Source organism: Mauremys reevesii, linkage group 11 (genome assembly GCF_016161935.1).
Source record: "Mauremys reevesii isolate NIE-2019 linkage group 11, ASM1616193v1, whole genome shotgun sequence".
Lineage (NCBI taxonomy): Eukaryota > Metazoa > Chordata > Testudines > Geoemydidae > Mauremys > Mauremys reevesii.
This window is the reverse complement of record NC_052633.1, coordinates 48,142,139-48,165,086: the sequence shown is the minus strand read 5'-3', so window position 1 is coordinate 48,165,086 and position 22,948 is coordinate 48,142,139. Positions and strand designations below refer to the sequence as shown.

Here is a 22,948-nt window from a genome sequence, read left to right as displayed (position 1 = left end):
ACACGAAGATTTAAATGACTTCTATCCCGTTAAAAGTAGTGCGTGAACTCAATACAAGGACAGGGACCTCCTAAGAATAAAATCTGGACCAACCTTTTAGTCTCAGGTGTTCTTCTTGCTCCTCCTTCAGAGTTTGCAAATTCATCTCCACAAATTACTAAATAAGTGACACAGCGCATCCGTTCTCCTTTTCACTTTTTATTACTATATCGTCACAGTCAATTTTCTTTATCTGCAATGGATTTTGGTATTGGTACTTCTCGCTTAGCCAGAAAGAAGACGAAATTCCATTCGTTTACATGGTTTTATTGTTGTAAACATTAAAATTGTCTTTCCTCAAAGAAAGAGTTTATCAGGAAAAAAAATTCAGCGTCTCTAACTGTCATACACCATATTAAAAAAGGCAGTGACTTGTATAATGTGCCATACTGGAAATATACAAAGAAAAATACTACAGAATATGGCAATATTAAAAATATTACTCAAACATAAAATAATATATTAACCGACAATTTTAGACATAGAAAACAAAACAAAAAATTCAAAGTGCTCAGTAATTTCCAGGGAGTTATATATATTATAAGCACTCTGGAAACAGTCAAAAGCTGCTGCATGCAAGATTTGTTTAGCTTTAGACAACAAAATAATCAAGATATAAACTTTTTTTAATCAACATCAACAGTACATACAACACTTACAAACAAGGAATGTTGGACGGTGTTTACAAACACAGTGTGCCCCTTTGTCCAAGATTTCGGTTTTGTAATACTTGTGCCCACCTATTTTACAATTGAGAAAATGTTTGAAGCTTAGATAACTACCCATCTTTATAAAATCTAACAGACTACATAGTGTCTGAAATACTATTTATAGAATATAGACATTACTGAAATAGCAAGTGCCTATAACATTGTCATCCTAGAATCATCATGCTTTCCCATTTCATTGAAGTATCACTCTTTCTTTGCAAACACATCTATGTTCTTTCTTTTAGAATTGATTTTAATATTTATTCATAAATAGGCACAGAATAATTTAAAAAGCCAAACTGCATCTGATAAATTTACAAGCCTTTGCCTTCTTTAATTTCATGCCACCCACGCAACATTTAGTTTTTAGTATATATTACAGCTTTCTTTTACATCAGAAAACTTTAGTCTTTAAGAGGGTGAGACTTGTGGGTCACCTTAATACTTTGTCATCATATGAGTCTTAGCCCAGCGTTGCCAAATATGATCGTCTTTTTAATCAGAAGTCCTTCTTAATAATATTTTGAGCCGATAATAAAAAGCTTATACCATGGTATTTAAGTTGTCCATCATCTGAATCCTTGATGCCCCAGAGCCAAAATGCCCATTCACGTTTTGCCTTCAGGAGGTTAGCAACAGTTTTGGGGATGGGAATCTGGCACCCAAAGGTGCTGCTTTGCGCACAGGTGAATTCCCCTTCAGACAGGTCGAGTTTATTTTCTTTAAAGTTCACTTTAAGTGCATGGGAAGAGTCTTAAAAAGGTAACGTGTCCAGAAAAAGTTTGTCGATTATTGCTGGAGGTGGCACCAAATCTTCTAGTTTCAGGTAGAAAATGCGTTGCAGTCCCTGTGTGCAAAGGGTGCGAAGTTCAGGGAGCTTCCCCAAGAGTTTGGACAAATAATTGGGGCGATTCAAACCTCCGTTATTGAAAGTTACATGGTCTTTGAGACAATTTACAATCTTGTTCTGAAGTTCTTCCACCCTCTTGGGTTCCTTTAGCCCGTGCCTCTCTGCAAAAGACAAGGATGCAGGACATCACAGGTTTGACAATGTGGATACCAGAACAGGGCAAATGGGCTGTGTAGTGATGTTGAAACACCAAACACAAGAAGGTTGAGCTGTACTGACCTGTTACCATAGCCAGGGCAGCGATGCATGAGAAGGCAGATATGTCGATGTTCATATTTTGCAAGTTGGAGGAGAATTCAACAATGGAATCAATCCATTCTCCAAAGCCACGGACACACTGCAACCTGTGCAGGACCACCCCATTGCAAAAGATAAGCTTGCCCTCCACTGGGCTGGACCTGCAATTAATACAACCGGGAGGGGGGAGGCGAGAAAGAGAAAAGGGGGAAAAAGAAAAGATAAGCTAAACAACTAATTACGCGAAGAGCAATAAATGGAGGATTTAAGAGGCACCTAATTACCCAGGAGTTAATAAAACGCAGATCAGTGGACCATGAAAGGATTTGATTTCATAATAATCCAGAAGTTGCCTTTTGAATTTTGGCCATTTACCTGTATGCTAGCCGGAGCACAAACAGTTCCAAGAAAGCGGATTCGAAGAGGAGGTCCTGGTCTGGTTTAGAGAGGTCAGTGAAACCAGGGATTTTTTCTGCCCATCCTCGGATGATCTCCATGGAGCCGGTCAAGAGATCATAAAACTGCTGGATATGCTGAGTGTCATCTCCACTCATCTGGTAGTCAGGGTTAGCCTGGAACTGGAATTTCATTTTAAAAAGCACTTAATGAGGTTCTCTAAAATATATAACCCGTGAAATTGCTAACCCCATTTCTAGTAGGGGAGCCAGGTTTTTATAACAATTAAACCTCTCTCTGACCAGTAAGGAAATTAGATGTTCCAGGGCAATTAATTCAATTAGGGATGGTGCTATGAGGTCGTTGCTTTGAATATGTAAATTGCCATTTCTATACAGACTAAACAGAGGGTCACCCGGCATTGAGAAGCGTTCACTCTTATCTACACAACACAATTAGCAAGTTAGTATTCATGCCAGTCCCGGTGTTAGTCTCCTGGAAAGCCTGCTAACCTCTTAATACAAATTATAGCACTTTATGTATTTTAATAACCCCCCTCTCATTAGATCCTATATTTCCGCGCAGCTGGAATAACACAGAATATTCTTGCTATGCTACCTTCTGCCTCACTCCCAGTGCAGTTTGCCACAGGTTCACTATTCAGTGCCTGGATTACAGGCTGCCAGCATTCAGGGTGTGCAGAAGCTGAAAAGCATGTGCTCAGAGTATACAGGAGTGCGTGACAATGTCACGAGAGTCCCGAAACTCTGCGGAACAAATAGGACCGACATCTGCAGTGTGTAGTGTGTGAAGGGGGGTTGGTTACTAGTCTCTCTCTCTCTCTCTCTCTGCATATGGGCACGTGTGTGCAGCTATGTCTGTATGTTAATATTGTCTCCAGCTTACCCTGGAATAGTCCAGGCTGCTCATAGCCGGGTTGGAGTCGACATGGGCTCTCACCAGGGCACTGATCAGACTCACCGGGGGAGAGGGGGGAGAGGGCTCCTGGGGGCTCTTCGGTTTGGATGGTAAGCGACCCCTTCGGCCTTTTAAACTGTCTGTGCGAACCACTGCGAAAGAAAAGGGTGTTCAGCGTTCCTTCCCCCCACATACAACACACGAGCGTGAAACACACAGCCCCCTGCCCCCTCGCTAAAGGTGCCTAGGCCTCATGTGTATACATCGCCAAGGATGCAAAGAGCTACATCCGAGAAGGGTAAAAAAAATGCTGCTTTATTTTATTTCTTATTCCAAGGGAATCCTATTTAAATACAAATCTGTCTGGCTCTCAGGGAATCAGAGATCATTCTCCCAGCTGAGGCCTGACACAAAGAAATTCTGGGGTGGGGATGGGCGGAGAGGGAACAGAAAGTACGTGTGGGGGAGGGTGTATCTGAGAGGAAAGGAGAGGGTGTACCCGGGGGTCGCTGAAGACCTACCTTCTTTGACCATGCCAACTGCAAGGCACTTTTGAAACCGACAATACTGGCAGCGATTTCTGCGGCGTTTGTCAACTGGGCAGTTTTTATTTGCTAAACACACGTATTTTGCGTTTTTCTGCACAGTGCGCTACACAGAGAGAAGGAAATGACAAATTATTTGTTACTTTCCATTAAATTCTGCAGCCCCAAACTGATCAAGTTAAAGTGTCTGAATGGCTGGGATTCCCCCCTCCCCTCCCTTTTTTTTTTCCAGGGCATTTAACAGAAGAAAATTGATAGCGTTAACATTTGAGCTAACCTTGCAGCTCCTAGCAGTGTTTTATATGCCAAGAGAAGGAGAAGGAGACGCTCAGTAAATACAAATCCGTGGGCATTCATATTATTTACATTCCTTGGAGACCTTCTCTATTTAAAATGATAAGATTATTCAATCAGGATGGTGAAATAAAGAGATCACTTAATTTTACCATAGGGAATTCTGTTCCACTTGGTTAGCTTAGACACGGTTCTCTGTCCTAACCAATTTCAATCTGAAGGGGAAGGCAGCTTCTAGCACATGCAAATGCCTCCTGTTCAACTGCTGCACGCAACTTCTCGCCAAGGACCTGCAGCCATTTGGGGCCGGCACCAAGGACCTCAGTGTGCCTTGGCCCATTGCAGCGGGGAGTTTTGCAAAACTACGGGCTTAGAGGAGCACGAGGCGCTGTTATTTGCAAACATTTGCCCTCCTGCTTGCTCCTTCTGTGGTTGCCGTTCTACCCTCCCTCCCAGTGGGATCTGCGCCTGAGCTCTTTGGCCAGGCTGTTGCTTTGCATTTGTGTGGGTGAGCGCAGGAAGGGGATCCCTTTGGTGTTTGTGAGTTAACCCTTTCCCCAGCCCTCCCCACGCGCTCTCAGCACCTCCAGCTCACCTTGAAGAACCCCTTGCAGCCCTCACAAGTGCGCACTCCGTAGTGCTGGCAGGCCGCGTTGTCCCCGCACACTGCACAGAGGCCCTCGTTGGATGGAGACCCCCGGGAGGGAGGGGATGGCACCTGGGTGTCCAGCAGCTGGGAAGCATGGCCAATCTGTAGCCCTGGGAAGCCCATGGATGCCTGTTTGCGGATGGGATTGGGCACTGCAAATGTCTGGCCATCGACTACATGGTGGGCCCCGGATGGCTCGGGGTTCATGGGCACGTGGAGGGGCCCGTCAAATCGCATCTGGCAGCTGGACACTGGGGTTCCAGGCGGTGATTGCTTAAATGAGAATAAGGAGAGCCTGGACACAGGCGTTTTCCTCTGCTCGATCATGTGGGTGGTGGCCACGTAATTCTGGTGGAAGTTGTGGAGGGAGCCAGGGTCGTCCCACATGGGGCTGTGCTGCACCTGGAAGCCGGGGGTGGTGGGAGTCGGGGGCGACGAAGGCTTGTAGTAAACGGAGCCTGAATGAGGCATCATCTCCTCCGACTGAGGGGGGAGGTGGTTGTGTTGCTGGTAGCTGTGCATCTGAATGTCTTCCACTTTAATAGAGGACTGCTGTCCGGACAGGGGCATTTGGTACAAGCAAGGTGGCTTCACGTCGTAGCTTGTGCTGTAGTTGTCCATAAAGGTACTGAAGCTGGGGAGAGAAGTGGTGGCAGTGATTTCAGTGTTGGTGAGGTCCATGCTAAACTTGACAAACTCTGGAGTTAAGAAATCGGAGCTGTATTCTCCTGAAGAGTGGTAACTGTAGCTCTGGGAAGCTGGGCTGGCTCCTTGAGGCGATGACCCATACTGAGCCTGAACACAGGGCATGGCTGGAAATGAAACAGTGTAATATATACTCAGCCTGGTCAACTGCATACTTTCTCCCCTGCTTTGTACACCTGCTTTCTACAACACTGCGGGCCACATTAGGAAGCCGCACACACTTCTTATTGCGCAAAGAAAACGTGTTCACAGGGGAAAAAAGAGATTACACTAAAGTACATAGAGCTCTGATGTTTGTGAATGTTTAAAGTGCATAGTGTACCCCCAAAATGTCTTTCAGTCCCCCACAAACAGACCGAATGAGCACCAGTCGCTTTATTTCTGTGTACAATGATATTTTCAGCTAGTTCATTTGTAAAGAAACACGATGAAGTGAGTTGCACAATGTGAAGTTGTTTGGAACACATCTACGCACGTGTCTTACTTATGTTACTTGGCTTTCAGTGTGAAGTTGTTTCTTTTGAATATTAAAGAAATTAAGCTCACAAACCTTCAGCCGGGTTACAGGCGTTTTCGAGGGAATTAAAGGTGAACAGTGTCGGAATTCAATGGAGACAAAGTTTCCAAGATTTTAGAAAATCAGTGAGGACTCCAGACTGCCCAGTACGCTCTCTGAAACAGACACAATAGACTTTATGTTCAGATTTGCTAAGGATTGATTTGAAACAAATGTATCAGAAAACCATGAGCTTCTCTAGCACAAAGTTTGCCTGTTTTAGTAAGAAACATTGTGCGGCCTTTTAATAAAGAAATCAGATTTAAAATAGTTTAAGAAAAGAGCTAGTCAGAGCTAATATGAAATGTTGTCCTTATGGCATTTTGGCATAAAAACTAGTTCCCCCAATCAGTTATTATCGGGAAGAAAACTTACTGAAAGCAGGTTGTTATTTACATTATTAATTTTAATGTTTTTATTCTATTATTTCTACGGAGGGAGGAATTTATTTGATTTTAACACCTACCCCCTCCCCAAATAACATCTGAGTCCATTTATTGAAGAATAAAAGGGGGAAGGCACATTTTTGCACCTTCCCTTGAAAGTCCCTAAAATCCAAATGTGACTTTTTAACGACAGCTCTAAAAAGGGGCATAAATGACAACAAACCACGTTAAATAAGGTAACTAGACAATCAAAGAAGCCAAAGGAGTTTCCGATGAAAGAAACCTGGTAAACAGAGGTGGAAAATGCTTCTAGTGGATGCACTTACCCAGGGAAATCTTAATTAACAATAAATGAACGCCACCTAATATATTTTCCCTTTGTTTTGTAAATATGCACAACTAAAGTTAAAGGGGGACATGTGAAATAAACAGAATCCGCAGCTCCTTTAAGCAGGAGTGACTTTAAACCCCCACCAATACTATTTGCATCATAGTGTGACTCCTTACACATGTAACACATTACCAGTTGTACAACCACAGACTTAATATTTACCCTACCGGGTGAAATAAACCACGCTAACATCCCTAAAATCTCCAGACTGCATTGATACCACAGACAGCGACTACGTATCCTCAATCTAACTCCGATTGATCCAAATATTCACTCCTTTCTCTTCCGTGTTCTGCTAATTAACGCCTGGCATGACGGCTTGCTTTGTTGATGGTCAGTGTACACTAAGTAAATAGAAGGTGGCGGGCGGGGTGGGGGAGGGTCACCACCGAAAAGAATAACTACGCTAGATTAAACTAGCAGGTAGCCTTGCAAGCAACCCCCCACAAGCTTCTAACACGCGCACGGCAGCAATAAATATCAAAGGCAACTAAGTGATAGGACACTGCAGAACTCTACAGAGCTACCCTATAACACCAGCACCGCTTGCTAACCTTGGAGATGGAGAGAGAAAAATGTTCCCAAGCAACACATACGCTGAAGAACTTTTCTCCTGCTATGTAACCGTGGAAGTTCAGGCCCCAGCTACACACCTTTACCTCAACAGCCCAACTTCGACATCCTATGTCCCCCAAACAGGTGCAAGTTATAGCAGAAAGTCAGGGGCATATTCTTGCACCAAAGTTGATTTCACGTTAGCATCTTTTACGGAACCAGATCAGAGGCTCACTCAGTGAGGAATTAACTGAATGACATTTTGGAAATACAGTATGGAAAAAGGTTGCATTTGAAAACCACACACAAAATATTTTAACGCCTCCTACTTCCAGCTACCCTCCCAGCCCTTCCACTGGAGTCCATCGTGAAGATTGAGGGCATCCTGCAGACAGCTGTAAATCAACGACAAGATTAAATAGGGGGATTTTACAAAAATCAGTACTCACTTGTTAGCAATGTCTTTTTCATTCATTCAACCGTCTGAACAACAGTTTCCCAGGGGCAGATCGTCGGACAAAACAACCGATGACGGAGCACTTGCTAGTTATTCTCTGTTGGGAAGTACAGGACTAGTAAAGCACAGTGCGAGCAAGCCGGACAGACTGGCCCTTCCCTCCAATGTGCCTTTGTTTATGTGGGCTCCGTATTCCACAGCCAACATGCACCTAAAGTCTCCAAGCGTCAGTGCACGTCAGTGCTGCCCGCCCAATCAGCCATCCGAGGGGCTGGATCTCTCTGCACAGTTGGCCAGTTCTTGCTTTGGTAAATTTCCGACGTGACATCACCAAGAGTGCAGATTTTAAGGTGGGAACAAGCTCCCTCGGTTCACCTTGTTACAGATTTTCCAAAATAGGTGCAACCCCCCCGCACGTACACCCCCTAGATGTGCAAGACTGTAAACAAAGAACTAGATCCCCCCCACCCCCCCACGCCGTGTCATAAACCTAAGAGGATCTCTCTTCGGCTCTCCGTACGCAGACACACGGTATAATAACGTGTGTTGCTCTGTCTGCGTGGGGTCTGCTAAGTTGTGTGTCTACACCACAATATGGTACGGGGATTTTTCTTGCATACGCACATATATACGGACATCGCTACTTTCGTGCATTTGCTAGATACAGTTTTTCCCTTCTTTGTGAACCCTGGAGGCATTTTCTACAGGCTAAAAATGAGGACCCCCTCTTTCCCCAAAAAACAAACAGCAGCGCCTGTTAGCACCGGATTCACTGTCTCCAGGCATATTTGAGAGAATGTTTTATTACGCGGCGCAGAGCAATCGTCACTGTATAAAATCGGAGTCCGCTGGTGCCTTGAAATCATCCTTCTCTCAAAACCATACAGCTTCACGCAACAAGTTGTCCAGTTGTCAGGAAGGTGTGTGTGTGGGGGGGGGGTGAGCGGTTGGTTTACATCCCACATCACCACTGAAAAGTGCCAATTAAAGGCGTTGGAAATACACGTTTGTTTTGGGAGGAAAGTTCCTGTCCCGCCGCGGACACCGTCTCTTTCTGTACGCGGGGAATAAAGAAGCCGCTTGTACGGAGTTATACGCATTATACTTTAACTTACGCAATGTAAAAGCCTGGCTGTCAATACCTCTGTGCTCCACTGAGAGAAAAAGTGCAGAGCCAGGGTGCGGGTGGGGGTGCGCTTTACTCAGACCAGGGTAATAGTAGCAGCTGTCACAGAGCCTTGTCCCTGCTTTGCATGTTAATCCACTGAACTCGGCTCGGAGCGGGCGCTCCAGCTCGCAGAAAGGAAGGGAAGGCGCGCAGAAAATGCCTGCTAAGGAGAGAAGTACTTGCCCGTAGGTAACAGGAACAATGACAGGGACCCAGCCAGAGCCCCGCCTGCGCCCATCTCCCCTTCTGCCGGAGGAAAGCTGGCTCTCCACTCCAGGGTATGACCTGTGCTCTGTTTCATCCCCTTTCCCTGCAGGGCAGGACCCCTTCGGAGACCGCCCGGGTGTCCCCGCCCAGCCCCTGCCCGGCGCTCTCCAGGGCGGTTTTACTCAAGCTCCAGAGAAGCGCCTCATCTAGCCTGGTTGCCCGGACGGCTACAGTGTCTGACCTCCCTGCACGGGGGTTCAAAGCTCCATTAACCTGTCAGCCACGGTGCAAGGAAGCAGCTCCCTTTGGATGGCTTTATCCGCCTCCCGTCAGCGGGAAGGGGCTTGCCCCGCTACAACCCCCCCCCCCCCCGGCCCTCCTTGCAGCCAGGACGCGTGTCCGCGCTGGGGGCCCGGTGCAGCCCGGCCGCCCACCCGCTCCCCTCGGCCGTCACACGGGAGCTATGCTTGGCGGGGCTATAAATAGCCCCGGGCGCGGGGAACCTGAGGCGGCCACCTTAAGCTCCGCGGCGGCTGCAGGCTGGCGCGAGCGGCAGACGGGGGAGGGAGGGGGCTCATTAGCATGAGCGCAGCAGCGTCAGCCGCCGCCCGTGGGCTGAAGCGAACGAAAGGGAAAAAGTGAGAGTGGGGCGGGGCGGCGCGTGACGCAAGGGGACGCCGCTATTGACGCAACCAGCCGGCTGCGCCAAAAATAGCAGCTGCTTGGCCGGCTCCCTGCTCCATTGCAGTGGGGGGAGCCGCTTATAGCCCGAGAGTGGGCGGGGCTATTTCAAGTCTCCCCGGGCGGAAGCTCGCGAGCCGCCAGGGCTCGGTGCCCGCGGGCTCCCGGGTTGACAGTGGGAGGCACTTGTTAAAAACGGGAAGGACCCTCGTTCAAAAGTTCCTTAGCAATCCTAGCCGGGCTGTGCTACTCGCATTAGGATACTAGCTCCTCCCTTTCACCAGCAGAAGTTGGTCAGATACATGATATTGCCTCACTCACCTGCCTTGTCTCTCGGATACCCTGCGACAGACAGAGCTAGAACAGCACTGCAAATAACTATAAAAGAAGGAGAGGTAGTTTTTTAAGCAAGGTATCTCCCATTGTCAAAACTCGTATTTATTAAAAGCTCCCCTGAGCCACACTGTACTTCAAAGGAGCTCACAAGTGTACCGCACCCTCCTCCACAACTATAGTTTTAACCCATGCAAAAAAGTACTGAAAGTTCTCCTCACTCACCCCTCTGTACCAAAATTTCACTTATACTTGACATAGTTGTGACAAAATGGGCTTCAGCTACTCCTATGGTATGTAGGAATCCTGATGTCCGACAGCCAGCTGTGTTAACACATGCACACAGGGTGTGAAGAGGTTTAAACCACCATCAAAGTGGTGGAAGTACAGCAGCAGTCCAATCAGAACCATCAGCCACTGCAGTTCAGGGATCCCACCAGTAGGAGGCTAGACTTCACAATCAATATAAAACAGCACTTAGACAGCCTGTGCAGTGGTGTGGTAGTTGTGTTGGGCCCAGGATATTAAAGATACAAGGTGGGTAATGGAATATAATTTACTGGATCAATTTCTGCTGGTGAGATACACAGGGCTTCTCAGATGTTTGTCTATGCTCAAATCCTTGTCCCTCTCACCAGCAGAAGTTGGTCCAAAAAACGATATTACCTCACCCACCTTGTCTCCCTAGTACAGAATGGCATATGGATCTGAAACAGCAGCATAGAAACCATCACTGTAACAACTTGTGTATTACTTCAAGCCTTTAAATAATGTCTAAATAAATTGGCATGGTGTTCTCTCTATTTTGGGACAGATTCTAGGAATCTAACTCCTCAGAAGGAAGAGTTTTTATGTCCACATAAATGCCATGTGAAGTAGTGGCTTTTTAATCTCCTAACAAAATTCAAATCAGGTTTGAAAAACCAAAGGCACATTTTTTAAAAACATTCAATAAATTAACTTAATGAGAGGATTCCTGACTGTAGAAAATGTGTGTGTGTACCCACACCGAATTGAGCAATATCTGTAAACAGTAAAACAATGGGCTAAATGTAAGTGATTTCCCATGCTAAAAATGACTCCAGCTGTTTAAAGTTGTGTATACAGAGGAACCATGATGTGGCAGTTTGACAGGAAGTGCAGTCTTTTTTAGGCCCAAAGCCTAATGACTAACTTTATAAAGATTTTTAGTCAAATGGGAAGACTTCATAGAGTTCTTAAAAGACATGGTATCTGTATTTCTAAATGTCATTCCATTGCTACCATCTTCTTGAAAAAAAAAATACAAAGGGGAATAAAAATATGAAAATGATTGGCCTACGTCCTTTTAAAATAAATGAAAAGTTCTACAGAGCCTAAGCAAAATTAAAAGAGCTTTGATTTTCAAAAATAGTAAATATGTTTTTAAGAAGAATAGACTGATGGCAGTGAAGTTTTCACGGTCTTTTCTCCTCAGACCAATAACATTTCAACAGTGAGGGTTGTTTTTTGTTGGTACTGTTCCCTGCCTCCTCTAAATCCACAATTTATGCCATCTTTTAAAAAAATTAAAGAAAGTAACATTTTTAGAATAATAGGTCAGTAGTCTTATTGCTCTGATAACTTTGAAAATATGACCATGAAAATAAGCAAAAGACCAGTAGTTATATGTGCATTTTTATAATCATTACATACCACTGTGTTAAAATCTAAAAAAAAGCAAAACAAACAAAAACAAAAACCCACCACTCTAGAGAACTCAATTATATTTTATTGTATATATTACACATAATCTGTATATACATTTAAAATACATCACAATTTAGAAATTAAACCTTAACCAGGGAACTTTTAATTAAATGCTTAATAAAGACTTGCATGAAATAGTATTTTCCTCATCTCAAAAACATATGAAACACTGTATATGCATCACCCTATTTATGTCAACAGTAAAACTCCCAGTGACTTCAGTGGGATCAGTGACCAGAACAGAATTCTGAAAAAAAGCAAAAACTTAACTCACAGAGTAAAGTTACACAGAGTGAAAGTACGAGCACTACCTTTTCATTAAGACCACTTTAGGAATCTGTTTTAAAAGGCAACATGACAACCACTTTAAACACTGTAGTGATGCACTACATTTCCTTGGAGTTTGGAGCAAAGAGAGGTTGCTTGACATTATTATGAAACTACTGCCAAACATTTGTCCCATATATTGGATTCTTGAGAGACCAGTAGTTATATGTGACTTCTGAGAATTGCTGTGTGTCTTCAAATTGAGTATTCTGCTGCAATCAAGTCTGTATATTTAAAGATAAAAAAAAACCCACACATCAGTTTATTTCATCGTTTTCCACTGATACAGTTTAAGAATAAGGCAAGTTGGTATTTCTGTAATATGTATGATCCAGATCTTTGGCAATTCGCATGCAATTTTCTTTTCTGCCTTGTTTTTGACTTGTCGAAAACTATTATATTCTATTATGAATGTAAATAGACTAAAACTAACAAAAAATGACAGAAAAAAAGACATATCTTTAGGATTATATGCAAATATAATCAGTTTAGAATGAACAAAAAGAACTTTACAGAGAAATATCTTAAAACGACCCCCCTAAAAGTTGTCTTTTAATGCAGACAGTAGACATTCTAGCACATCCAAAATATTAAGATAACAATTACATACAAGTCCAAAATTACTCATAAAAACATGCAACCTCTATCAGTCAGTAATTATTCCATTATACGGTGTCTAAACTGAGAATGCTTTCAATTTAAGAGTTAAAAAAATATTTTTATGTTGTAAATATGGCACCTGACATATGAACATGAGGCCCAAACTGCTTGCTTACCTCAGATATCTAGTCCCACTGAAATAAAGGGAAATAATGCAAATAAGTTTCATAGCATATGATTTAAGTTCTTAACTATAGATTTGTTGAGTAAATCTCACTGAAACCTTGTGTTGTGCTGAAGTGACCACAAGTAAAGTTAATGAAAATTCACATGTACAATATTTTAAGTTTCATCTTCAGAATCTTTCTAAAACATGTTTGCTTTTTCTAATCATCCTTTGTTTCAACAGATATCCATTAAGTAGTTGAAAATTCCAACTTGAAATAAAATATAGGGTTTAGTTATTCTCACCTGAAATTATGACCGGTTTACTGTAGTTCAATCTCATTTATGTTCAACAGAATAACCTTTGGCCTACTGAAGTAGTCTAATCTACCATTTGAATGAAAGTCACATTGAATCACAAAACTAAAAGTATGACTAGTTTGTAATATGATGAAGTGTATATTTCAATGGTTAGCCCACACCATTAAAAGAAATAATGTATAGAAAAGACCCTTATCATGGTAAGTAATACATCTAATTACCATATCCTTAGAATAGATGCAATATAAATTTCATTGCTCACTTAAAAGTTCTAAAGTTAACAGCATAAACTTGAAGTTGAGTAATTAAGTAATCCTTATATAGACACTTATTAAAGTATTTATACATATTATCTTAAATCTACATCTATCATTTTGCCAATTAAAATTAGGACTTTAATTGCAATTAAGTAATTTAATTGCCAATTGAACAGCAAAATTGCTAAGTGACTAATTTTAATGCCTATTTTAATTACCAATCATGACTGGGGAGGGAGCTAATCAAGCAGTATCAGAGTAATGATGTGAAAAAAAAGGGAGAACAAACATTCAAGACTACATTCTTTAAAAAGGAACCTTACATTAAATAAATGCAAACACAATTTTATAAAATGTAGTGAAATGCTGTATTTTGGTATCTAAATACACGAACACAGAACACATTTAATTAATACAACTGTCAATCTGATAAAGTATTATAATAGGAAGTGCACTTTTACATTATATATTTACATGATAGTCCCACTAAAAAGGGATAAACTAAAAAACTGCATATCAATGTGATATTGTCTACATGCTTATAACTTAATAGATTGAACCATTTTAGAAGAGGTGTACTGGTCACTTTTTTTTTTTTAACTAAAGTGACTTTTAAAAATGAAAGATAGGAGACAATCTCTCCACCATTATACACAAAGAAGTACTATAGTACTACTATACAAATCAGAGGCACACTTTCACATGTGGGGAGCAGCATAATGTTGATTTTCTCTACAGTTTGTCAGATATTGCAATAGCTCATACATCAAAATGAGAAGCAAAAGTGCAAAATATTTTAATACATCAGAGTGAACGATAAACAGCTGTGGTTGTAATGCAATCAGAATTATGCTGTAAGGAAACGAATGCATTTAGGATCCATAATATATGATGTTTTAATTTTTTCAAATTCCCTCTCCTTTCCTTCCCCAGCTGAAGTATGTGCACCATTATGTAATCAATGTTCAGTCAGTTGGCAATTTAAGAGATAAGAATGTGAATAATGAACCCTTTTTGGCATTGAAGTCCAAATTTTAGAAGGCCCATATCTAAACAAATACTTTAAAATCCAATGTTTTACCAGTCACTAACAATGTGATCCCTCCCCAGGTCATTAGAATAATGGTGACAGGTTCAAATGCAGTTCAATCCTTCTATAGGGATAATTTTGGCAATCAGCCACTTAGACCTTGACTCCAGTCCTTACTCAGCCAAAGCTCCCCACTGACTTTAATGAGGACCTTTATCTGAGTTTAGGATAACAGGATTAAGTTAAAATTATAATGGATGTTATCTAGGACTTTAAGACAGTAATTCTACACAAGTCATATGTAGGAGTGAGACATGCATGAACAGAATCAGTTCATAGAGAACAAAAAAAACCAAAACAACAACAAAAACAGCACTAATGCCTGTAGAAGAGGTTTGCATTTTTTAAAAGTGAAAATGAGTACAAAATAAAAATCATAGAGACTCATTGAAATGTAGGTCTCCTTGAAGGGACCTTTATAATTCTGTGCAGTTTTGTTTGTTTTTAAAGCTCTCAATCAGGCAGTAGTTGTATAAGGAAGACTGTAGTTGTATAAGGAACACACTAACTGATTAAATCACAACACAGTGACACTTGCCCCCTATGTACTTGCCACAATATTCATCCATTGGAAATCCTGTTAAATACAAGAAGCATTAACAGAATACCATTTTTTCTAAACATGTTCTGATCAAAAACAATTTTTTTTAAAGTCAAACAAATTATTTTATGCAGTTTGATAGTCTTGGCTCTACAGCATTTTTTATCCTTGTTGGCAAAATGGCAATAACTCATTGTCCCTAACATGGTAAGTTATTTCATATGTGGGCAACTCAAACTTTGCCTTCACATATTTAGATTGAAAGGCTTCTGTAATTATGTTCTAGGAACAGGGGCTCAATTCTACTCTTTGCATCCAATGGAAAAAGAATGGTGCCAGTATACTGAGAGAGAGTGTCTGGTTTTCTGTTGAGAAAAGGAAATAACTTCTTGTAACAACATAATTTTTTTCACATGATACATACATACATACCCCCAAACATATGGTATATTAATTAAAATATGCTCACATATCCTGTTTATGGTATAACTATTTTTGGGAGCATGAAATCTCATTTTCTATTAGTTGACCAACCGTTCTTAATAATTTATCAGGTTTATCCCATAATAGAGGGATATACAGTAATATTTATTAGTCTTACAATACCACCTAGAGGCCAGAACCCCATTGTTCTAAGCATTGTACAAACATATAGCAAAGAGACAGACCCTGCCCCGAGGAGCTTGCAATCTATATTGGTTACCTGTGTATAAGTAGAGTAAGTTAATTTAAGATTAAAAAAGATCAGAGACAGACTCAAAATGGTTTATATGACAGATTATAAATCTCTTTCCTTCTTTTATTGTATTAATTTTTTTCCATCTTGAATGACGTATCAGAGGGAAAGAATACATTAGTTATTAAAAGTAAAAGTGCCTTTGAAAAAATAACTCAGAGTGAGCACAAATATTTAAAAAAAAACCAAAACACTCTAGAGGTTCAGGTAGGCAGGTCTGTTAGAGTCTGCTCACACTTCAAAACACGGTAACTATGACACTAAAATAGAATACTAGAGGCTTTGTAAATTCTCTAAGGGACCAATCCAACAGCCACTGGAGGCAATGGGAGGCTTTCCATTGATTTCTTTGGGCATTGGATTGGGACCTAAGTATTTAACATCCAAGATATATAACACTCAAAGTATAAGATCAACAGAAGAAAGGGTGATACATACCTGTTTCAGTTAGAATAGTTAGCTACTTAATTTTTCTGCAAGTGCAATTTCTGCCAAAAGATTTTAATCAATCATACTGAAGTAAAAAACTTTAGGTCATAAAAAGAAACAACTGTAGTCCCTGATGTAAACTTGTTTGAAATTACTGAGATGCAACAAATTTATCAGGATCTATTTTCCTATTTTTTTGGAGAATCCTAATATTTAGTTCCATAGCACTTCTCCTTTCTTTCCCATACTAGCATGCTGTACAAGTGTGGATAGTTTTAGATATTGGAGTGTTTATAAATAATGTTTTATACTTTCAAATGTTTTGAGAGATACATGTAGGCAATTTAACTGAAGACTGTGGAAGCTGTGGTTGTCCATTTTTATTGGGGCACGCTTCACTGTCTGAATAATTTGACAGCTGTCAAGATCCTAACATGCAAATGTTTATAATATTTGAAATCTAGCCCCATTTGGCCACATTCTTATAAAACTGAGAGTTCCATTTACTGTCCTATTGTTATATAGCATCAGGTCAAGGAATATAAATCGTACCAAGCCATTCATCTTCCTGTTCAGAGAGTCATTAAATTTCTCCCAGAACATATTTGATTGATATTCTTGGAGGTGAAAGGCTAAACGGACCATATGGCAACATGTTGCATTCCATATGTTATCTGCCCATCCGTGCTTAAGCTGCCATTAGCAACATCTGCACCCAGCGGAAATCCAGCTGTGCAGAAAACTATTGCTGGAATTGTACTTGTGCAAAAAAAAGCCTAGCTTAACGCCATTAAATCGAGACAGGCAGGCAGCCTGCCAGGGCGACAGAAACCTCGGTTGAGTTAAATTAGGCAAAAGCTTTATGGGAGTTTAATTTTCAACTTTCAATTCGCTGGGCTGTTTTGAAAAAAAGCAGTTACTCTTCGCTCCTTTACTGGGGAAGCAGCAGGCAGGGCAGTCACCCACCCCATCCCCGCGATTGCTACTTTATGGGACTGCAGCTGGACTCTCCCGGAAGCCCCGCACTGGTGGAGTGGGCGTGTGGGGGCAACAGTTAGGCAGCTGAAGGAGCATCTTTACACGTCCACAGCCCCAGCCAGCGCCTACGGCGGGGGGGGGGGGTGCTATGAGCCGAAGTTTCTTTGTGTTGCTCGCGGGACTGGTCCCCCATAAAGCGGCGCGCACACGCCCCCTCCCCTCGCACCTGCCTGTGACATTACCTGGCTCCTCTCCTGCCTGCGCTGTCCGCCGCGCGTCCCTCCCATCAGAGCCGCGCCGCGCCGTGCCCCAGCTGCGCGGGCCGCGCTCCCCAAGCTCAGCCCGGGCGCCGCCAGAGGAGGGGAGGCAGGACCAGGCCAGGCGCGGCCCGGGGGCGGCGCTAGAAGCAGCGCCCGGCCCCCACTTGCCGCAGCCGGGGCCGGGAGGAGGAGAAAGCGGAGGCTGCGGCGGGGCCTCCGCGCCCCGTTCCCAGCGCCACACAGAGCCCCATTGTAGCCGCCGCAAGCCCAGCGGTAGCGGCCAAGAGCGTCAGCTCCCCCGTCAGCAGCGCCGCTCTCCGTGACGGCAGCGCCGCCGGATCAATAGCCCGACCCAGGCGCGGCAGGTGGGAGATTTTCCACTGACGCCGGAGCGGAGATAGGAAACAATGGCTGGGTCAGGCGCGCTCCCCGCACGCACAGTGGGGCACGGGGGAGCCGCTGCGGCCTGGCTCCTGGCCAGCCCGGCGCAGGGCTTCCCCCGGCGGCCTCGGGCTGGCACAGAGCTCCACCCCCAGCCTGCACAGCTCGGGCTCTGCCCTGCCTGTGACCCCGGAGGCCTCCCTGGAGAACCCGGCATTACCCCCGTGCGACGGAAATCCCGCTCCGCCCCCACGGCTGCTCGCCTCCCGTTTCCAATAGGAGACGAGCAAAGTTGCCGCGGAACTTCTCCCCCCTGCTGCCGCCTGTGCTCGCTGCTGCTGAGCCCCCGCTGCCTCCCTGAGCGCGGCCGGGGAGGCCAGGCGCGCTGCTGTTCCCAGCGGCGGCCCTGTGCCGCGCTGCTTCGGTGAAAACACCGCAAGGGGAACGTCCAAACCCAAACTGGTTATTAAGCGAAAACCATTTCTAGGAATCCCGGGTTTTGTAAAATCTTTTCACGAGGCCGAGATGTTGGGTCTCAGCTCCCCCAGCAAAGTTCCTTTAATAACCACACAAGATGAGTCCTTCACATGAAAATTCACTGGCCTCTTCTTCCTGGGGTTTCTTTCCTTTGTAAAGTTTATAATGATTCATGATCAAGTAGAAATGGCATAAATGATTGTTTGAAAACAGAAGTTAGTGCATATTCAGTAATAGTTCATGCTTTGTAGAGCACTTTCCAATTCTGTGGCACTCAGAATGCTTTATAAACATTGATGAAGAAGCCTCATAAACCTGGGGCATAGGCATCATCATTGTTTTAACAGGGGGAAACTGAGGTTCAGAGAGATTAAGGTTTACATTTTCAGGAGTGCTTAAGTAACTTGCTAAATGAGGGCCTCTCTTTCTCTCCCCCTTCTCCCTGGGCCCTGTCTTGACAGGCAAAAAAGGATTGTTATTCAATTGTTAGCTCATCAAGTTAGTTTAACACAAATTGAAAAGGCCAGTCAATATGCAGGCTAACAAGCCTGAAGCCCATCTAACTAATACAGTTTTAAACACTTTAGCTTGCATCTTGAGGGGGCTTTTCAACTGTATTGACCTAACAGGATTGGAAAACACCATCAAGACCTGGCTCCTTGTGTTCGTGTTCTACTTAACACATTTTATAAATTTAAATTACAGATCACACACCTAACTTTAGTTATGAAAACTTTGCCATACTTTTCATCAAAAGGTCCAAATCTACAAAAAGCTGATACCATATCCATAAGCACTGTACTTGGAGCTCCCTTTTATAGGAGGGCCTTTCCCAGTATGGTCTCTACTGGCAACTGGCCCTTTAAATCTGAGAAAGCTAACTAGCTGTAGCCTTGAGGGAGTCATTTTGCAGTTTTACTGCTGCTAAAGGTTACTGCCCTGTGCCTTTTAAGCTTGGTCTACACTTCAACATTATATCAGAGGTGTGAAAAAACCACACCCCTGATCAAAATAGCTCTGTCAACAAAACCCCTAGTGTAGTCACACCTATGCAAGAGAAGAGTGCTTCTGTTGACATAGCTAATGATGTTTGGGGAGGTGGTGTTTCTACACTAACCAAAAAAAACCCACTTCAAAACTCTTCTCTTGAGCCATGTCTACACTACAAAATTATGTCAACCTAACTTATGTCGGCATATAGCCATGACAGTTATTAAATTGCTTGTGTGTGTGCACACAGTTCCTTGTGTTGGCAGTGCGCATCCTCACCAGGAGCGCTTGTACTGATTGTATTCAGTGTGGGGCATTGTGGGATGGCCCCTGAAAGCCAGTAACAGTCGATGTAAGCAACACAGTGTCTACACTGACTGTCACACTGAATCAACCTAATTATATTGACCTTGACTCTATGCTGCTCGGGGAGACGGTGTTACTTAATCAGCTTATAGAGCTTACATTGACCTAACCCTGCAGTGTAGACAAGGCCTTAGTGTAGCCTCTGTCTATGCTAGGGGGCTATATGAGAATAGCTAGGCCAGCATAGGCTCCATCATGTAGACATACCCCTAGCTAGTACTGCAGTTATGCTTTTTCTTAGCTTTCCCTTTGTTTCATTCCTGAGATGACACATTTTCATATCTTGGAATATGTAAGTATTTTCTAGTCATTAATATTTAAAGGACTGTATCAGGTCAAATTTGGTTCACAATTCAGATCAGACTATTTTCAGAATTATCTAAAAATTCAAATAAAAATAGCTTTTTCCTAGAGCCAAATCTCTCCCTGCTGTTTTTACTATACATATGCTGCAACCTTGACCTAGTGTTCCAAAGCCCCAGACTGAAAATGACTATATATAAACAAAAGTGAAACAAATTAGTCTGCTTTTATTATCTAAGTGTCATGAAATACAAAAGTAAACAATCAATTTCTGGTGAACACTAAGGCCCTGGTCCTCCAAGCTGCTCTCTGTGGACAGACTTCTTGCATGGTGCAGAACAAGATTGGGCCTAAATTAGGCTCTGCTCCCACTTGACTGATGTCAGTGGAGCTCTCTATGGGAAGCTCCAACAGCAGAATCAGGAGAATAGATTTTCAAAATCTTTCATTTTTAATTATACGTGGTGGAATTAGTAACACAAGTAAGGTGTTCCTTAAAATATATATATATGATTTATAACCTGATAGTAGTTCCTTGATGCTTTGAAAAGACCACAATACAGTAACTATATTGTAGGAATTACTAGAACAAGCATCACAGCTTCTTTTATTCATTTTTGTCTTTCTGTCATCAGACAATGAAGCCAACAGGATTGGCTCTATAGACGAGTAACCACAAGTATTTGCCATGCACTATACAGTACTTTTGATCATTTAAATTTTATACTGGAAATTAGCATTCAAGGTTACAAATAAAACAATTACTTATCTCCACATAGGTAATTTACAGGGAAAATGGCAGTAAATGATTAGAACTGGGATTTTCCAGGATTTTGAAATGAGCTTGCTTCCTGTTGAACTTCTGAATGAATCTGAAAGTTTTATGAATTTATGTGTGAAGGCCATGGGCTTGCGTGTAGAAAAGCAGAAGTTTCCAACCAGTTAGATCTCAGACTATATACTAAGAACTAAATTTAAGCTAATGCTGAAACGGTAATATCTGACTATCAAGGCCAACACAACACAATCACCAAGAAGCTGGTGATTAGGGGGCTGTATGCCTAGTTTGTGTACAATGTGCCAAGTGGCTAACTGAGTAGGTTAGCCTGGAGATAAAGGAAGCTATTTACATTTAAAGGATCCACTACCCTAAGCTTTTGTTTTCAAGTTCTCTTACTGTTTCCCACCTCATTTCTCATTTTCCTGTTGATAACATTGCCAGAAGCTTTAAGTATTAGTAAATAACTTGAACAGCAGACATCTGATTCAAATTTCTGCAGATGGTCAGAAAGCTGAATGTAGTTTATCTGAAAGTGAACATTTTCTGTTTGCCTCTGTCTGTTTCTTTTATCATGATTCCCCCAGTAGCTGGTTACAAAAAAGTCATCATGTTAAACAAAATAAAATAAAATATTTCTTGAGGCTTAAACCACTCTATAAAAAAGATGAAAACTCAGTGTATGATACCTACCTAGTAAACTGCTTGTTTTTGTAAATTCTCTCAGTGGCTATACGTTTCAGGAATACTGTCCCACCAACTCCTGTTAAGAGGTTCTTGTAACATCAGAAAAATAACACAAGTGATTTGTTTATTTCATCAGAACGCCAAAATGAAATTATTGAACTTGCTTAACATGTTCTTTAGGAGATACATTAATGTAATAAATAACAAAATCTGATCCCTCCAAAAAACAATGAGGAGTCTGGTGGCACCTCAAAGACTAACAGATTTGTTTGGGCATAAGCTTTCATGGGTAAAAAAGCCACCCGACTCCTTGTTGTTTTTGTGGATACAGACTAATATGGCTATCCCTCTGATACTTGACACCATGCAAGGAACTGAATTTAGCCGTATGAAGTGGAGATCCATCAAATTAATGAAAAAACTCACACAGATACAGACAGACATCTTCTTCTCTAAGTGCAAACAGATGAACATCATACCAAATGGACTGAAGGTAAAAAATCCATTGCAATTGACATAGTACAATGACTATGGTGAGAGATTATGTGTGCCACACATTCTCAAATAAAATGAGGAACCGCCTGATCAGCATCCTGTACAGCAAACAGGAGAAGATCAAGAATGAATTCTCAAAACCGGAGATTCTCATACAAAATCAACCTTCCACACAAACTTCCACTTTACAAAATAACAAGACAAGACATTTACAACGCATACTTTACTTCTCTACAGAGGAAAAAGGACAGTAAATGATCTAAACTACATGCCACAGGGGGCTACAACAGTGGTACTGTTAACTCACCCAACAATATTGTTAATCTATCCAACCTCACACTTAGCCTGGCAGAAGAGTCTGTCCTATCTCAGGGACTCTCTTTCTGCCTCACCACTCCCATGTACATGATACAGTTCTGCAGTGATCTGGAAGCCTACTTTCACCGTCTCTGACTCAAGGAATATTTTCAACACATCACTGAACAGTGCACTGACCCACAGGAGGCTTCTTCTTCTCTAGCTGGATTTTGTATGGGGCAAAACAGGCACTCCTGTGGGGTGTGGCCTCACACACACTGTGCCTGTGAGGTCATGTGGTGGAGGCAGGATCCCACGGGAGGGAAGGGGGGGGCAAGGGGCACCCCATTCCAAGAAGTACCAGAATGTCTGCTATTCCAGAAATGTGTGACTGGCCACCCTATGGCCAGAGGCAGAAACTTAGGCATGGAGGGATGTTTTAAAGCAAAACTTTAGACACCAAGTGAGTTGAGGCACCTACAGGATTAGGTGGCATCTAAATCCCATTGATTTCAAGAATCTTGGCCAACTGACTTGTCTAAAGTCACCAGAAATCTGTGGAGAACAAGACATTGTACGTGGGCCTCTTGAATCACAGACTGCAA

General features: G+C 42.6%; 1 protein-coding gene across 9 annotated transcripts; it reads right to left on the bottom strand.

Moving 5' to 3' along the window:
* Positions 1-290: 290 nt before the first annotated feature.
* Positions 291-18,176, bottom strand: NR4A2 (nuclear receptor subfamily 4 group A member 2). 9 transcript variants are annotated; one of them, XM_039494971.1, is made up of 13 exons: positions 17,552-18,176; positions 12,969-12,986; positions 12,177-12,416; positions 10,126-10,182; positions 8,864-9,079; positions 7,741-7,845; positions 5,954-6,075; positions 4,645-5,510; positions 3,732-3,861; positions 3,199-3,362; positions 2,272-2,474; positions 1,879-2,057; positions 291-1,760 (listed from the first exon to the last, which is right to left on the bottom strand). In XM_039494971.1, the coding sequence occupies exons 8-13, from the start codon at positions 5,506-5,508 to the stop codon at positions 1,504-1,506; spliced, it is 1,797 nt and encodes a 598-aa protein (XP_039350905.1). In that variant the 5' UTR covers positions 5,509-5,510; positions 5,954-6,075; positions 7,741-7,845; positions 8,864-9,079; positions 10,126-10,182; positions 12,177-12,416; positions 12,969-12,986; positions 17,552-18,176; the 3' UTR covers positions 291-1,503. The 9 variants fall into 9 exon arrangements, with proteins under 9 accessions (XP_039350905.1, XP_039350909.1, XP_039350908.1 ...); XM_039494975.1 differs by lacking the exon at positions 17,552-18,176 and adding an exon at positions 16,341-16,390; XM_039494974.1 differs by lacking the exon at positions 17,552-18,176 and adding an exon at positions 13,264-16,309.
* Positions 18,177-22,948: the final 4,772 nt, after the last annotated feature.